The 16,808-nt window shown below is 41.7% G+C and overlaps 1 protein-coding gene across 2 annotated transcripts in view; it reads right to left on the bottom strand.

Annotated features, from left to right (window-relative positions):
• The window catches only part of FBXL17 (F-box and leucine rich repeat protein 17), a 275,332-nt gene extending 258,826 nt beyond the window's left edge, over positions 1-16,506 (bottom strand). For both annotated transcript variants that reach the window (XM_058826053.1, XM_058826055.1), the window contains exons 1-2: positions 15,631-16,506; positions 2,620-2,742 (exon numbers count right to left, since the gene is read on the bottom strand). In XM_058826053.1, the coding sequence (XP_058682036.1) occupies positions 2,620-2,742; positions 15,631-16,371 (864 nt within the window). In that variant the 5' untranslated portion in view covers positions 16,372-16,506. The remainder of the gene's footprint in view (positions 1-2,619; positions 2,743-15,630) is intronic.
• Positions 16,507-16,808: the final 302 nt, after the last annotated feature.

Raw genomic sequence — 16,808 nt, 5'->3', positions numbered from 1 at the left:
GTAATGCACTACTGACAGTGGACATAAAGAATGCAGAATTCAGACAATGACATTTGGCAGAACTCCTTAGATAAGGAAGAAACTAACAAAGCCAACTCAGCAACTGTGTTGAATCACCTCCAACTGAGTAAAAGGTGATTTTGGCAAGGGGAGATGGGAAACACCACAAACCACCAACCCAAAAGACCAGAAAGACTGAGAATGTGGACTAATTACCATAAGAAGTACAGGAATCATTTAGCCAACAGAAGGTAGAACACTAACTAATAAAAGAACTATGTAACTTGTAGTCAATAAACATTACTGCTTTTGTTTACTGAAATATGTGTGATTTCATATCGATAATAATTCCTGCCCTATGGCAATTGTGTTAGCCTTCGTTCCATTATGTTTGTTACTTGTGCTAATGCTGTATGGAAAGGCAGTGTTTCAATATCTTAAAACTTTTCTCTTTTCATTTTAATATCTTAGAAGATATGCTCAATTAAATCTGTTGAGGAATACACTCAGTGTATAGGTCAGGGTGCAGCTGCAGGGGAGCTCAGGCTGAGCTCCAGGTGGCACAGCCAGAGGCAAAAGGCCATGAACTGGTGCCAGCCGTTTGCACAACAAAGGGCACTGAGACCTGTGGCACAGCCAGGTGAGGAACACTTGGAAATACAGCAGGAGCTAAGAGCCCCAGATGTACCCAAGCACAGACTGTGAAGGTATAAAGCACAGGGTTCCTTTTGTTGGGGTCCCTCCACCTCCAGCTTGAGCTGTTATTCTGTTGTTGCACAGTGATTACATTATTTCAGGACCCAGGTCTGAGACTCTGCTGTGGGAAACCTGAAGTCAAGGCACTGAGGAAGGTGGTCTGACTGTGTGGGGTGTGCAGGGAGTCAGGCAGGGCATCCATCACTTCCCTGGGGCTGCCACTGCGGAGCAGCTTCAGTCCCAAGCAAGCGGTGCCAGGGTGGCTGACAGAGCAGCCCCTGGATGTCAGACAGCAAAGTTTAGTTAACACCTTTGTAAAAAAATATTAAATCCATTTTGTATCTATAGACATTGTAGTTAGCCAAAGTGACAATAATCTTAAAAGACAACAATCCTACAAAGGACCATTCAGAAAGACTTACCCATCACTTGGCATAAAGCTTTAGCTTTAACCAAAGAGGGCAAGAGAGCAACACAAATCCCTTTTGATTTTTGTCTTATACAGCTGAGGAGCAGTCTTTGCTGCATTCGATACGGTTTTTATTTGTAGCAAGTCAGATCTTTTTTCTTGTTCTTTCATCAGGCAGGTGTTAAGATGGAAAAGAATGGTGCTGGTTTTGCCTGGGGTAGAAATAATATTCTTCACAGTGACTACTTGGGACTATGTTTTGGATTTGTGCTGGTTCTTCTATTGCTGAACAGGGATTGCACAGAGCCAAGGCTTTTTCTGCTTTTCACTTGGCCATGCTGGCAAAGAGGCTGGGAGGTTGGGGGGGAACACAGCTAGGACAGGTGACCCCCAAGTGACCAAAGGGATACTCCAGACCATGTGGCATCATGCTCAGTGTATGAAGTGAGGGGAACAAGGAGGAAGGGAGGGGCATTTCCAGGGATGAGGTTTGTCTTCTCAAGTCATTGCTCTGTGTGAGGAGGCCCTGCTCTGCTGGGGAAGCCTAAGTACCTGCCAGCCTATAGAAAGCAGTGAATTGATTCTCTGTCTTGCTTGTTTTGTGTATGTGTGTGCAACTTTTGCTTTCACTATTAAACTGCCTTTACACTCATGAGTCTTGTAGCTTTTATTCTTCCAGTTCTCTCCCCAGCCCTGCTGGTAGGGGAGTGAGGAAGGGGCTGCCTTGGCCTTGGCTGCTGGCTGGGGTTAAACCATAACACCAAATAATTGCAAAGAAAAAAAAAAATCCTTCTTCAAATGCAACCATCCAGTTGTTATTTCTCTGTACCCTGTACTTCCATGAAACTCTGAAGATACTGCTTATTAACCCCTCCAAGTCACTACTCAACAAGAAACCCAAGGACAGTGGCCAAACAATACTGGCATCCCTAAAGCTTTCCAAGGAGGGAAGTTGCCCTGTACAATTTAAGGCTAGGTTCCTAGGGATCTCAATTTCACTAAATTAAACCTACAAATATTTCATTCTAGGATCGGCTAAAGGCCTAAAAAAAAAATAAAATCAAACACAGTCTCTTTTCTTGTGATTAAGAGCCATACCAGCTGAATAAAATCAAGAAAATTTGTTAAAACAAACAGAGAAAGCACCACGTATATAACCATTCTTCCAACTACAGCATCCTCAGAAAGGCTTATGTTTGTCTTAGAATTAATAAGAGGTCTGATAGTTCCAGACTATCTGATGCAGAATTGAGACAAATAACCCACAACCCATTTCAAACAGCACTTGTGCTCACACTATTTAACAACTGATCTCAGACAAAATGCATTATATTTAAAAGGAACCAATCTATGGGTTCCTTTTCAGCTAATAGCAGAAAAATCCATGCAACATACAGATCATCACCATTTTATGACTTTCCTTTGTTTCCCTCTGATCAAAAGTACAAGATCTAAGAACAAAGTCTTGACTTTTGAGTTGTGAAAACAATTATTCCACAATGACATTTTCATACCTGCTGACGACTACTGAGATCCAGTTGCTTCCAAAACTGGAAATCTAAACAGAGGTCACGCCAATATTTACAGACTAATGACACTGAAAGGCAACGCTCATTCAGAGATAAGTTGGAAAATATCTGCAAAGAAAGAAAAAAAAAAAAAAGTTAGATGTAATCATATTTTAGATACAGAAATATTTTACTACCAATATATCCTGTAAAAGACAGAAAAGTATTAGCATGCATTTAACACACAGATCTACAACTTGCACCATTTGATTAGTCAGAGACAATAACAAAAAAACCTACATCCCATAGGAACGGACAATATTAATAAGTCACATTAGCATAACCAACAATGGAATATATCCAAAGTACTCATTTTGTAGACTAAGTTTCAGAAGTGCTTCTGAGATGGCACACTTGAACAAATTACAAATTAGCTCAGTGTTATTTGCAAGCCATTTAAAAAGTGCTTTCATTCCCATCCTGAAATGGATGGGAAACTTTTATTTTCTAACTAAACTGGTAAGAAGAGTCATAAAGGTATTAATGCATCAGGTCTTGTGGGAAGGGGGCATGGGATGGTAGAGTCAATTAGCAGAGTAAATCAGCGTCATAGAAGAGAACTGAAGCACAAAATTAGCCTTTTACACCCCAAGGTTTTGAGCACTGTATCAATTGGGAAAAAAAAGAATAAACTGTAACATTACAGCAAGATCATAAATTGCTATAGCATGTATTACATTCAGCCATTTCTTAAAAGTATTGTTTTTTATTAAAAATAGAAAAAGAGGGTCTTAGAAAAAGAGCAGTTAACAAATAGAAAAAGTGTTATTAATAAGTAATAAAAGAGTTCACATGAAGATACCCTGTCAGCACAAATGAACTTAAATCTACATGTGATCCTATAATGGGAAAAGGCAGTAGTGGCATTACACCTACACAGGAGTACAGACTGCAAAACGTGAGAAAGCCCTCCAGCTGATCTGAGGACATCACACACTAAATAGAAGTTCTATTGCCAATCTCAGGCAATTTTCTCAAGAAAATATGAAAATACTGGAGAGTATCCATAGAAAAGAACTCAAGTCTAGCAAACATGAAAACATTCAAGAAAACTACTATGACTGCTTAGCCAAGGAAAAGGGATGGCAAAGGGGAAAACACACAAAAGAAAAAAAAAAAAGGAGTAATGAAGCATTGAATTACAATGGTAACTTACAGAACTTTGGTCATTGGGTGATCTTTGGAACAGTCAAGATAATAAACTGTTGAGAATAACTATAACTGTACCCCTTGTTCTAGGGGATGGCTTACTCCAGCAGTTTTAAGTATGTATATCTCTACAAGGCCCCTTGATGAAGCAGAGCTCTGATAAGAGAGGAGGAGGTCAAATTCATGATACTCTACATGCATGCAAGATTTATAATTCTCTTCTTTTTCTACCTATTAGAAACTTGTGATCTCTTACCCACGACTCCTTAGTGTTGAAGGATTGTGTGTGAGCCCCATTTTCCCCCATTTGCTTGGCCATTACCAGAGTCATTGTCTGCTTCCCAGTGGGCAGCCAGTTAAGCACAGAAGTGGAAACAAAACAATCACTGTCTGCTTTCTCCCTGCAGCTCTTGTCCATACTGGTGAACCCATGTGCAGAACCAGAAGGTGGCTGCATTCAGCACTCAAAAAATACCATCACCCTTGGTCAAGCAGAAAAAAAGCACTGAATAGTAAGTGGCAATTTAGCATCCGACATTTCCTGCAAAAGTGTGAATCTAAACATTAGAAAAGGTGACAGTCTGATGATATCAGTAATTCTAAGTTAGTAAGAGCAGTAGGAAACTTGAATTCCTGATACCAGCATGAAACAGAAGACTGAATCTCTTAACAGTTATAAAAAGTAGTTCTCTTAGAAGAGAACAAAGCAACATGATCCACATTATGTTTAGACAGATGTCTGATTGGCTCCAATTAATATTAAAAAAGGATATCAAGGCTGGCATTATAAAATACTTCAACTAATGTTTACTTAAGTGGGAAATAAATATGCTTATTTGTGGAAATACCACCTCTGAGAAACAAAAGTTTGCAGTTCTAAAGAACATAGTAAACATGGTACAGTAAAGACTGTTGCTAATACAGCTGCCGCTGTTAAAATGAAAGCACATAAATAACTTTTGGATTTTGTTTATCCTGGATAGGCATGGCTTGGTTTTTAGAGTAGGGGGGCTACAAAGGCAGTTTCTCTGAGAAGCTGGTAGAACCTTCCCTCACATCTTACAGAGCCAGTGTCAGCCAGCACCCAAGATGGACTCACCACTGACTGAGGCTAAGACAGTCAGTGATGGCAGCAGCACCTCTGGGATAACATAAGGAGGAAAAAAGAGTTCTCAAGCAGAAGCAAGTTGCGACCAGAGCAGCAGAAACAAGGTATGATGAACTGAGTGTAGCCCCTATCCTGGTCTTCCTGAATGGCTGGGGGAAGAAGGCAGAGAATTGTGAATGCAGTTAGGCCAAGGAAGAATACAAGGGTTAGGAAAGATGTAGGTTTTACTTCTCATTATCCTACTCTAATTGGATTGGTAATAAATTCAACCAACTTCCCCTAGTTCAGTCTGTTTTGCCCATGACAGTAATCACTGCGTGATCTCTCCCTGTCCTTAATTCATAAGCCTTTCCTTATGTTTTCTCTCACCAGTCAAGGAGGGAAATACCAGGCTTTGGAGGGGAACTTGGTGTCCAGCCACACTACCAGCCCAGCAAAAGCCAAAAGCCCTCACAAATCACAAACCTACTGCTAAACTGTTTCTCCTGTGTGAAGCAGCTGTAGCAACAACAAAACAAAAAAGAAACAAGTTTGATTAAGTGCTTGACACAAACAGTACTGCTGCATAGAAAATATTCTGAAAAATGTCCAAAAGCATTTGTAATCATGTTTTAGTCCATGCTGTACTTAGGTCTAGAAGCAAAGACAATTAAGCAATACAGGAGCTGCAAACCAGCTTCTTAGAAAACAGTGAGTGAGGCCACTAGGACGAGAAGAGAGACCAAGTCATTGCAGAAGTCCCAGCATGCACAGGAACAGCCAGGTACATAAACAGTATGCGTTCAAAAACAACGCCTTGCAGTTTTATTTTCTGTAGTAGCTCTACAAGTTCCAGCTACAAAAGGATGCTGAATAATGCCATGTAAAACAACAGCTTCTCTTCAGAGCTTGCAATTGTTAGAAGATGACATATTGAATTACACTAAATGGAATTTAGTAGCAAGGACTAGACATATTCCAGGTGGTGGCACATCACTCTTACATTAAGGGATTAGTCGAGCTACTGATTAAAATACAACACTAGTGCATAAAATGCTTTGACTCACTTTGATGACTTCACCACCCTTTAATTCAGTATTATTCTCTAGATATACACTGATATTGTGGCACCTTAATTGTCCTAGCTTAAATTTTCTAATTCCCAAGGATGTATAAATACAGCTGAAAAATCCATTTCTACTCACAAGCCTGTTCATTTAACTCCTGCATATGACAGATAACTTTGATAGCAATGGTTCTACTTGTTAGCACATTTAATTCCTGAAAATTGTACTCAAACACGTACACTTTCATATCCACCACTCAATTTGTTTCCCCTCAACTCTGTCTAATCCCTCTTCCAAACACCAGAATATCCTTCAGCACTGTAAAAGAAAAAAAAAAAAATGGTTTAATAGCTTTTTCTAGAATAATTTTACATTATTTTCCCTGTTGGCAAAAGGCAAGGGTAGAGGAAGCGGAGTTCTGGAAAAGGAGCTCCCTCTCCCTCATCTCACCTTCTTCCAGCCCAAATTCCTAATGCAGATGTCAGTTCCTCCTGCTTCACCCTTTCAGTGTTAAGACTAGTGGGTTTCTCTTTCCTTTCAATGGTTGCAAGAGACTCTCTGAGCCTTCAGGCTCCATCTCATTTAAGGATACCTGATTTTCCCCACTGACAGCCTTACCATATCTCCCAGACAGTGAATTCTTCAACACAAGTTCTTGCTTTGATATAAAACTGTTCATACAGACTCATTAAAGAGCAGTAATGCCTTCCTTGCCTCAATCTTTAATAGCAAGACTGGCTGCTCTCCAGGTACCCAGCCTACTGGACTGGAAGACAGGGAAAGAAGTCCCCCCATAATCTCAGTGACCTGCTACACCACTTAACACCTGCACAAGTCTATGGGGCAAAATGGAATCCATGGGCCCTGAGGGAGCTGGTGGAAGTGCTCACCAAGCCACTTTCCATTACCTACAAGCAGTCCTGGCTGCTAACAGGGGCACTTCCAGTTGACTGAATGCTGGCACATGTGATGCTGGTCTACATGAAAGGCTCAAAGGAGGATCCAGGGAACTACAAGCCTGTCAGTCATGACCAATCCTGGATAAGAGTATGGAGCAGATCATCTCGAGTGTTGTTATGTCACACATACAGGACAAGCAGGAGTCAGGCCCAGCCAGCACGGGTTTGTGAAAGGCAGGTCCTACCGGACCAACCTAGTCTCCCTTCCAAGACCAGCCAACCAGTATGGTGGAATAAGAGAAAGGCTGTGAATTTTGTGTGCCTGGAATTTAGTAAAGTCTTTGACACAGTTTACTTTGACACAGCACTCTCCTGGAGAAACTGTCTTCTCATGGCTTTCATGGGTGTACTCCAGAAACTGTGAGTGAAACTACCCAGAGTAATGACCACTCCCCTGTGCTGGGCACTGGTGAAGCCACACCTCAATCCTGTTGTCAGTTTTGAGTCCCGCACTACAAGAAAAATCTTGAGGTGTCCAGAGGACACTGGAGCACAAGTCTAATGAGGAGCAGCTGAGGGTTTTCAGCCTTGAGAAAAGGAAGCACAGGGGGAACTTTACTGTTCTCTACAACTGCCTGTAAGGAGGATTCAGGGTCTTCTCCCAGGCAAAAACTGACAGGACAAGGCAAGGAGAGGTTTAGTTTAGACATTAGGAAAAATTTCTTCACTGAAAGGGAAGCACTGGAACAGACTGCCCAAGGCAGTGGTGGAGTCACCATCCCTGAAGACATTTAAAAGACATGTAAATGTGGCATTTAGGGGTATGGATTATCAGTGGACTTGGCAGTACCAGGTTAATGGTCAGATTTAATGATCTTAGAGGTGGTTTCCAATCTAACTGATCCTACATCAAAATAAAATACAAAAATGCAATGCCCACGACAGCAAAAGTCAATAGACAGAGGAAGTTTTCAGCCAAATCACATTCAATCTGCTTCACTTAATTCAAACAGTCTAATTTTATGTTGATAGATATACCCTTACAAATCCCTTACAAGAGAAAAGGCACACTGTTTTACATTTAACCAACAAAACACAGCTAATTGCACAGTACCCCATGTAAGTCAATCCACCATTCTGAATCAGGTGATGTCCAATTGATTTTAAACCAACCAAACCAACCCCTTGCACAGCACAATTCAGACTACCAAAAAATAGTGCATGAACAAAGTTTTGGTGTTTACTTCCACTTTTTAGAATATTTTGTAAGGCAATGGAGGAGAAAGGGAGAAAGCAAATGTTGATTAATATTAGTGAAGGGTCCAACCAGAAAAATTAGAGAAAAAGTTATTGTGTATAAATTCTCTCCTTTACCAAGTCCTTGCATAATGGGCCTCAGTCATTACACCCTTAACATTTCCCCACTGCTTCTATATTAAATGTATGCTAGATAGTTCAACCTGTGTGTTTAAATATACATTATATTTAATATAGTATACATTTAAATATATATATATTACTATTCTGAACATTTGTATGAAATGTTAGTATTTCAGCAGGAACAGAGGAGAAAAAAAACCTGAAACAGCAAAACAATAAACACCACAAAGCATCCTATAAGTACGTTTTTTAAATTATTAAAGATCAGTTTAAAAAAAACCAGAAATCCACACACTAAATTTATTTAGTGTGTCTTAAATATTTGGTAATTTTGGCCTTAAGTTCCTCAAAGTGAATTAAGTGAAGATGATAACTGCACTTTTAATCAAAGGAAATAGTGAAAAGTCAACCATATCCATTCAAGTTACTACAAAAGAAAGTTTGGTAATAGAAAATTGTTTATGTGGTTGCTAACACAATATCCTCAGCATGAAATTTCCTAATAAGTAACTCACATCACCAAAATCAAATATAAAGTAAACATAAGCATAACTCAAGAAATAATTTTATCAAAAGACAATCTTAGTTTAAAAAAAAATTAAAAAGCATAATCAAGGAGTTAGCATTATTGATTGCACATACTAAAGAAGCTTTTGCCTCAGGAAAGGACACAGGAGAATTCAGTGTATTGCTAATACCATTCTTTAAAAAGATACTGCAAACTTTCAGAAGAACAAGGTATACCACTGTGCACTTTAACAAAATATAGGCCCTATGGCTGAAGAGACTGTAAAAGGTGAATCTATGCACCCCCTATTTCTGTCCATCACTTTCATCTGAAAGAAATAATTTCATTTCTGTGAATGAAGCTCCCCTCTATCAATAAGAAACTTTTGTATTAAAGAATAAGTATCTACAAAATTGTTTTCATTACACTGCATCAGGTAGATTTGTTTGAAACCAAAAAGTTTATGGAATTAACAACAAAAGAACAATAAAACGTACACTCAAACATTCCATGGCGCCTAAGTAACTTGAGACATTTATTCTTGAAAAACTGCTCATTTGTTTCATCAATTTTTTCAGCAACTAACTAAAATTTCATTTACAAAACTAATTCTCAAGTACCATTTGACAAAAAGAACATGCTTAGTGCATGACACTTTACTAGGAACAGTAAGACAGAGTATTTGCTACTTGCAAACATAGAGCAGCTAAGCTAACAGTGGATTTACTTATGTTTATTAAAGGCTGCTTCACTCTATTTTGGAAACCTCAAGAATCATACATAAGAGAAGAGGAAGGAAAAACAAGTATCTGCTTTGTTTTCAAGGGATTTCTTCACTTTGGCCACACATAACGCAACAAAGGAAATGCAAATGATTCTGAGTTTATGAAAGAGATATGAGCACTGAACTCACACCTCTGAAAGGAGCCTCAGTACGCCCACGAAGGAAATACAGTTAAAACTGTTCTTATGATTAAGAAAAATGTGCCAGCCAGGAAAAGTGATGGTACGATTTCACATCACAGCCAGGACTCTCTTGGCAAGTTGCCACTCATAGTAACCATTTACCAATCCCCTACTTCCAGTCACTCGAATTTCAGCATTGGATTTAGTGACTGTACTTGGAGAAAGTCTTTTCTAGCAGCTGATCCTAATGAAAAGTTTTGCACCATTAGATTGGTGTCACATTAGCCAGATGAATTTACTTGCCCTGCAATTGCACAAACACTCTACAGAGCACAAAGCCAGTGGCAGGAGCACACAGTCAGAAGCTACAAAAGGAAACAGACACTACCCTTACCAGCCACTTACTCACAGATTGCCTTAGCTGCAAGGCAAAAACACCATATTAGCTTGTGTCTGTAAGAAATTACTGTCCTCCTAATGGAAGGGAACAGTCCAGACCAAGAAGTAGAGTAGCTTTACTTGTAGGAGATCACAATGTTTTTTCTCTCAGAAATCCAACTGGCCTCACTAAAAGACACCAGGTAGTGCTTCTGAGTCATCATGCCAGTTTAAAAGCAAAGACATTAAAACAAAGCAAAATTTGTGAAAGATCAAATATGGGTCAGGCAACCTGAACAAAAGAAACAAATAAATTAATAGGCAATGAAAGCAAACATTATGTTTAATTTACTTTACATTCCAACACTGCACAACTTCTAATATTTTTGTTTTCTCCATACAATAATAAGTAGTTTTGGAAAAACAAGCCAATAATATGTAGTTTTGCAAAACAAGCCAAGCCAACACCTAAACAACATAAGGGAAACTTTTGCTGGACATGAGTGTTAAGGCATGTATACCTGTCAAAAAAATCAGAAATTTCATTCCAAGACATTTCTCCTCCATCACATAGCTCATTCTGTGATGTTAAAAACTACATGCTTGAACGAAAGACACCTTTTAAAACACACCTCTACAAAGCAAAACAATTGTTTTTGCAGTTCTGCAATAAAACATAAAATTCACATCTTTCAGGAATTTATCATTGAAATAATGAGCATATACTGTCCTCTCTTCTGTTACAAGTCTATTGGCACACCCTCCCTTCACAATATTGCCCCTCAGCTGCATTCCAGAAGCTCAGTAACATCACAGTGAACATCAGACTGGTTCATTTCCCCACTAGAATCACCAGGTGACAGTAAGCTTCATGGGAAAAACAAAAAACAATCAAGAAGCCAGAAAACCAAAACAAATCCATAACAAACCACACTGCTGTGTTGAGCATTGCTAAAGAAAAGGGAGTTCAGTTGAATTAATAGTGAAATTACAGGACATTTTACCTCCTAGCATCAGCCACAAAGGTTCAAAATCCATTCCACGTCTCTAAGTGCTGTATTGAAAAGTAAAACTCAACACAAAATTTAGACAGGATATTATGATGGGAACACCAGCATAAATAGGAAAGAAAGCTAGCATTACAAAAGTGACTCAATGAACTTGCAGATAAAGTCCATCCAAATGATGTATTTTGATGTCTCTCCCTCCTGACTAGCCAAAAAAGAATTAAAAAAAAAAAATTAAAAAGAAAATCACAATAAAATGCACATGCAGTCTTTTCAGGTATAAACGCCAGCAAAGATCAGAAGACAAAATTAAAGGTCTATCAAACCCACTTCATACCACTCAGATTATCTTAAATTCAGTGCTAGCAGTACAATGACAGCAGCAATGCATTTTGTATCAATCAACATTATCAGAAAAAAAAATGAAGTTATCGTTGCAACAAAAGCAAACCTGTATTGCAAGAAGGGAAGAATGAGAAAACTAAGTAAAAAGCACTAAGTAAAGATACCAGAAAAGGAGTCAATAGTGCTTCAAATAACAAGCTATTCTATTGTTCAGCGGCAACAATAATATATTTACAAAAACTTTATATTTAATAAAATACACACCCACTAACATATATACTGACACACACTTATCTTCCCTTTATAGTGCATTAGCCTTGAGCCAAAACTGACAGCCTCTATGCTACAGGCATGTGTTTGTGCTTTATAAAAATAAGATCAGCAAACTGAGAAAGCAGACCTCAAAAAGAAGACATAATCTATTCTTTTGTTTTGAAGTAAGTTTAAGCACACCCCAAATATTCCTTATAAGGACATCCCATCCCTTGATGTTAAAGAAATAATTAAGAAATAGAAATCCCAACTTGCCACATAAACTAAGAGACAGGAAACCACTGTTGCCAAAATCAGGAAAATTATACACTTGTGAGAACATCTAAGCATCTTGCCCAAATTAAGCTTATTATTTCCTTCTATTCAACAAGGGACAGGAACACAGTTGAACTATCAATTTTCTCATACTAAAGATTGCATCTCAGTCTTCTTTCTGAACAACTGTCATTCAGTTTGTCCAGAATCTTCCAAATATTTTAGTAGGCCATGTTTTTCATGACCTCTGGATCACCTCTGATCACTCTCACATTTGTGTGTGTATTTTCTAAAAAGATCCCAGTGCCCACAGCCTAATGCAGCGCTCTAGCAGAGGCTTTAAAAGCACCAAGCACAGGAGAGAATTTCCTTTCTGTGTTTTACACACAGAACTCCTGTGAATACACCTCAAAAGGAAATCTGAAGTGTTTGACTTGGCATTCTCATAAGTTCATGGCTCAGTCTGCACACCATTTTACACCCATTTTGATTAAACAGCAGCACGGCAAAGAAGTAACAGGTGCAACAGAAAGATTTACTTTTCTATTTTATTTTCCAGGAATAAGCAGCAGTGACACTTCAATAGGCACAAATTTGTGACATACAGCTCAAAGTTTTCAGAACTTAGTCCTATGCAGCAGAAGTAATAGTAATTTTCTGTAATGCATGCTTACAAACAGCTCTCTTTCATTTTTTAATTCACACGTGTCTAGGACACAGTCAAGCTATCTATATAGCTGACTGATCTATAATTCCTTAATTCCCCTCAAGTTTTAAAGAGAATGGCTTTAAATTGTCCTTTAGTCAAAGCCAATCATCCTTCTCTACCAAGACTAAAGATGACATTTGCCCACTGTATAACGTTGCTTTCGCATACACATTTCAGCAGCAAAATGAAAAGCAAAACACAAAACCCTGCCTGTGGAAGCACCATTCTTTTATCACTTCATATTGACGAGAATACCTCTTCACCAGCCAGGGAACCAGGAACAACTGGCACACTGCACCATGAACCTCCCAATCCAGTAGGGGCCATCTAATAATCTGCAGGTCAACTTCAGTCTAACAAACCCTTCCACCCATCCCAAACTCTTGGCTTAGAGGAGACTGAACCACTGTAAACAGATAAACAGCACCTGAGCAGACAAAGTGGCAAGCTCTTACTAAAGGAGCTTCTGACATAGTTCCTTGGGCTTATCTTGAGGCCACCTAAAGACACCAGTCACAGACACTCCTGCACCAGCACCACTGCATCACAAGGTCACAGATGTGGGAATCAAGAGAAAAACAAGCAGGATCTGTCTCCTGATGCTTCCCAGGACGAAATCTCTTGCCCTTGTATGAAGGTTTGTGTCTCCTATACGTACTGTAAAAAGCTCAGTAAAGATTTTGGGTATATTTGTCTTCTACCCTCTCATAATAAAATGACACCTTTGGAGAAAGAATATCCTAAATATACTTCTATCTGTATCAAAATCCATCATAAGAAGGCAAATGTAAATCCAGTTGACAGGACTCCTGGTTACATATCTGAAGTTAAAAGTTCCATAACAGAGTAGTATATTTTGAAAGCAACTGAAAAACCCAAAACAACGGAATATTTAGGAGTCAGATACATAGATAAAGATATACATACACTGTGTGTGTGTGTATATACAGAGAGAGATATATACATATACATATAAAATATATATACACACATAATGTGAAAAAACCTAAAACCACAAACCCAACTCATCAGTACAGCTATGGATTGAAGGGCAAATTTGGGGGTGAGTAGGTTGGATCCTACCATGCTGCTGGAAAAAACGGCCTACTTTTTCAAAGGCATTGCAAAGGAACTGGACTACAGGGCAGCTGTAGAGACAAAATCACTGGAGAAGGTAGGTGTCCGTCCTGATTTCAACTAGGATAGAATTCTTCTCAGCTGTTGGTACAGTGCTTTGTAGCTGTAAAAACTAAAGTATTGTGCATCACCTGGATCTCCTTCTTGCTCACCTTTTTATACAAGCATTGCTAACAGCATGCTTTATTTTCCTGTATTATACTCTATATTCTATATTAAACTCTTCTTGTCACAACCCACAAGGTACACTTTTTTCCCCTGAATTCTCCACCCAAACAGTCCGTGGATGTGGTGTGTGAGTGGCTTCCTGGTACCTAGTTGCCAGCTGGGGTTAAAACAAAACCCCTTGTTTGTAAAATCAAGTAACCAGACATAAAACCCCCACAACCTTGAAAACACAGGTAAGAATGAAGTACTTGATCTATATTAAATAGAGATTAAATAACATTTTAACTAGTCTACAAGTAAGATGAACATGACACCTTTTACTACTAAAGTTATAGCAGAGATACAGATACTTTTCAAAAAGTGAAAGTGAGTACTAAAACCACAGAAAAGTACTCACACCGTTGATCAAAAAAAATTTACATTAGCTACACTAATCAAAGGAGTCCAGCTTCAAATCCTAAAATTAAATATCAAAGAAAAAAGTTATCTTCCAATAATAGTGGCAAACAAATGGACTCTCTTCTAGAAGAACTACAAAACGAAGTTTTAATTTTGTAATCACAGATGAGATTGAGCTCATGAGTTCTTATTTGCCTAGAGTTAATTTGCATAGCACATCTACAAAACATATCATGACATATCATTACTAACACACTTATAAGTATATAAAAAAAAAGCAACCAACAAACAACAACAAATCCTCAAACAAACTAAACTTCCCACAGAATTAGTGTTATATGCAAGACAGTCAGATAAGTAGGTTGTTACTGTTTGACAACAAAAGAGTAAAGCAAGTACCTTCTACACTGGATGTACAACTAGTAAAGTATGAACACCAAGAGTCATGTCTCTCACTCCTCCATTACTATGTCCTACTTAAAAGTTCTGCCATTTGACCTCTGAAAAACTCCTGCAATCCTGAAAACTTATTCCCCACAATTTAAAGGCACACTCACATCAGACTGTGGAAGACATCACCAGCTCAGTTCCAGCTAGACTCCTCTTTTTAGCTAATGTTTAACTGAAGGAAGTCAGCACAGTGGTCAAGAAAGTAGCTTAAAAAGGGAAAGTAGTTCCAAAGGAGAACGGTATTAAAGGAGCAGAAAGACAGCAAAAGGGACAGAAGATGAGACAGCGTTAAAAGGTTATGAAAGCATGTAATTCAAGAAGGCTGCAAACACTGTGGAACTACTAAGGCCAAAAATGATCCACAATACACAACAACTGTTTAATAATCAACACTGAAAACTTGTCTGTGTAGCTGCAACACCCACGGAAGCACTGAACACAGTGACAGGCCCCGTTAGCGAGTAGTACACCGGTGATGCACGTAAAAGGCGACTTAAAAAGGGCACCTAACGAAGTTAACGGGAACAGTCAAAACCTTTACGAGATCGCTTCTGGAGCTGTTTTGTCTGTCTGCACGTCCCGGTAATGGCCCACAACGCCGTTTCCAACGACAAATGGGGTCGGGGAAAAGGACACAAAAAAAAAAAAGGGAAACAACCCCCGCAGAACCCCATCTATCTCCCCAAAGCCAGGCGCTGAAGCAGCTCGAGACCGGGCCGGCCTCCTCGGGCTGCCCCCTGCACCGAGTCCGCCCGGCGACACCGGCACCCCGGGGCCTGCCCCAGCCGCTTCCCAAATCCTCAGGGAGAGGGCTGGCCCATCCCTCCCACCGCGACCCACCTTGAGGAGGATGGAAGGTGGCAGCTGGTTGATGTCCGGGGTGGGCGGCGGCGGCGGCTCCCGGCAGCTGTCGCCGGGGTACTCCAGCGGGTCCTCGCAGCCCGCCTCACTGCCCCGCTCCTTCTCCTCCTCCCGGCCCTGCTCCTTCTCGTCCTGCGGCGCGGGAGGCGGCGGCGGCGAGGCGGGCTGTCCCTCGCCGCTCTGCCCGGCGGTGCCCCCGCCGCTCTCCCCCGCGGCGCCGGGCAGGGCGAGCAGCTGCGGCTCCGCCGGGCACTGGCAGGCGCCGGGCTCGGGCTCGGGCTCGGCGGCGGCGCAGCGCGGCTGCTTGCAGGGTGGGCAGGCGGGCAGCCCGGCCCCCTTGCGCTTGCACACCATCTCGGAGGAGACCTCGCCGGGCGGCCCCAGGAGGCCCCGCACCGGCGAGGGCAGTAGGCCGGAGAGGAAGAGGCGTTGGCAGCGGCCCGGAGGTTCCCAGGCGGCGGGCGCCAGGCGCAAGAGGCGGCGGGCGACGCGCTGCTCCGCGGCGGTCAGCGACACGTAGGGCGGCGGCGGCAGCAGCAACGGGTCCCCGGCGGGCAGCGGCTGCTCCGGGGCGGGCGGGCTGGCGCCGTGCACGATGAAGCAGAGCATGCAGGGCCCGCGCAGGAAGCAGCTCCGGCTGCGCGGCGGCGGCACCTTCCCCCGCGGGCGGCGGCGGTCCCGACTCAGGCTCCTTGCCTCCTTCGAGAGCAGGTGGCCCATATAGGAGGGGAAGCGGCGACAGCGGAAGGGCGGGGGTCACCTGCGAGCGGCGACGCCGGGAGCTGACATGCTGCCGGCGGGCCGGGTCAGGAGGAGGCGGCGGCGGCGCTGGTTCCGGGACGCCGGGAAGGGAGGAAGGGAGAGAGAGAGAGAAGCTTCCGCTACCGCCGGCCTGACCTCCCCCGGGGAGCGGGGGCGGCGCTCGGCGGGCCGGCGCTGCTGCCGGCAGCGGCCGCGCTGGGCTGGGGGCGGCTCCGCGCGGGTGCGTGCGCGTGGGTGCCCGTTGTGTTCACAGCGAGCGCTCGCTGTGTGAGCCGCTCTGAGCACCATATACGGCATGTACGCCTGCGAGCATTATCACCGCAGGTCGTTAGGGCTTGGGAGGCACGCCGACATCATGTCGACCTGCCCTCCTGCTAAGTCAGGGTCACCTGCAG

Source organism: Poecile atricapillus, chromosome Z (assembly GCF_030490865.1).
Source record: "Poecile atricapillus isolate bPoeAtr1 chromosome Z, bPoeAtr1.hap1, whole genome shotgun sequence".
Lineage (NCBI taxonomy): Eukaryota > Metazoa > Chordata > Aves > Passeriformes > Paridae > Poecile > Poecile atricapillus.
Note: the sequence above shows the minus strand (reverse complement) of the source record. Positions and strands in the feature narration are given on the sequence as shown.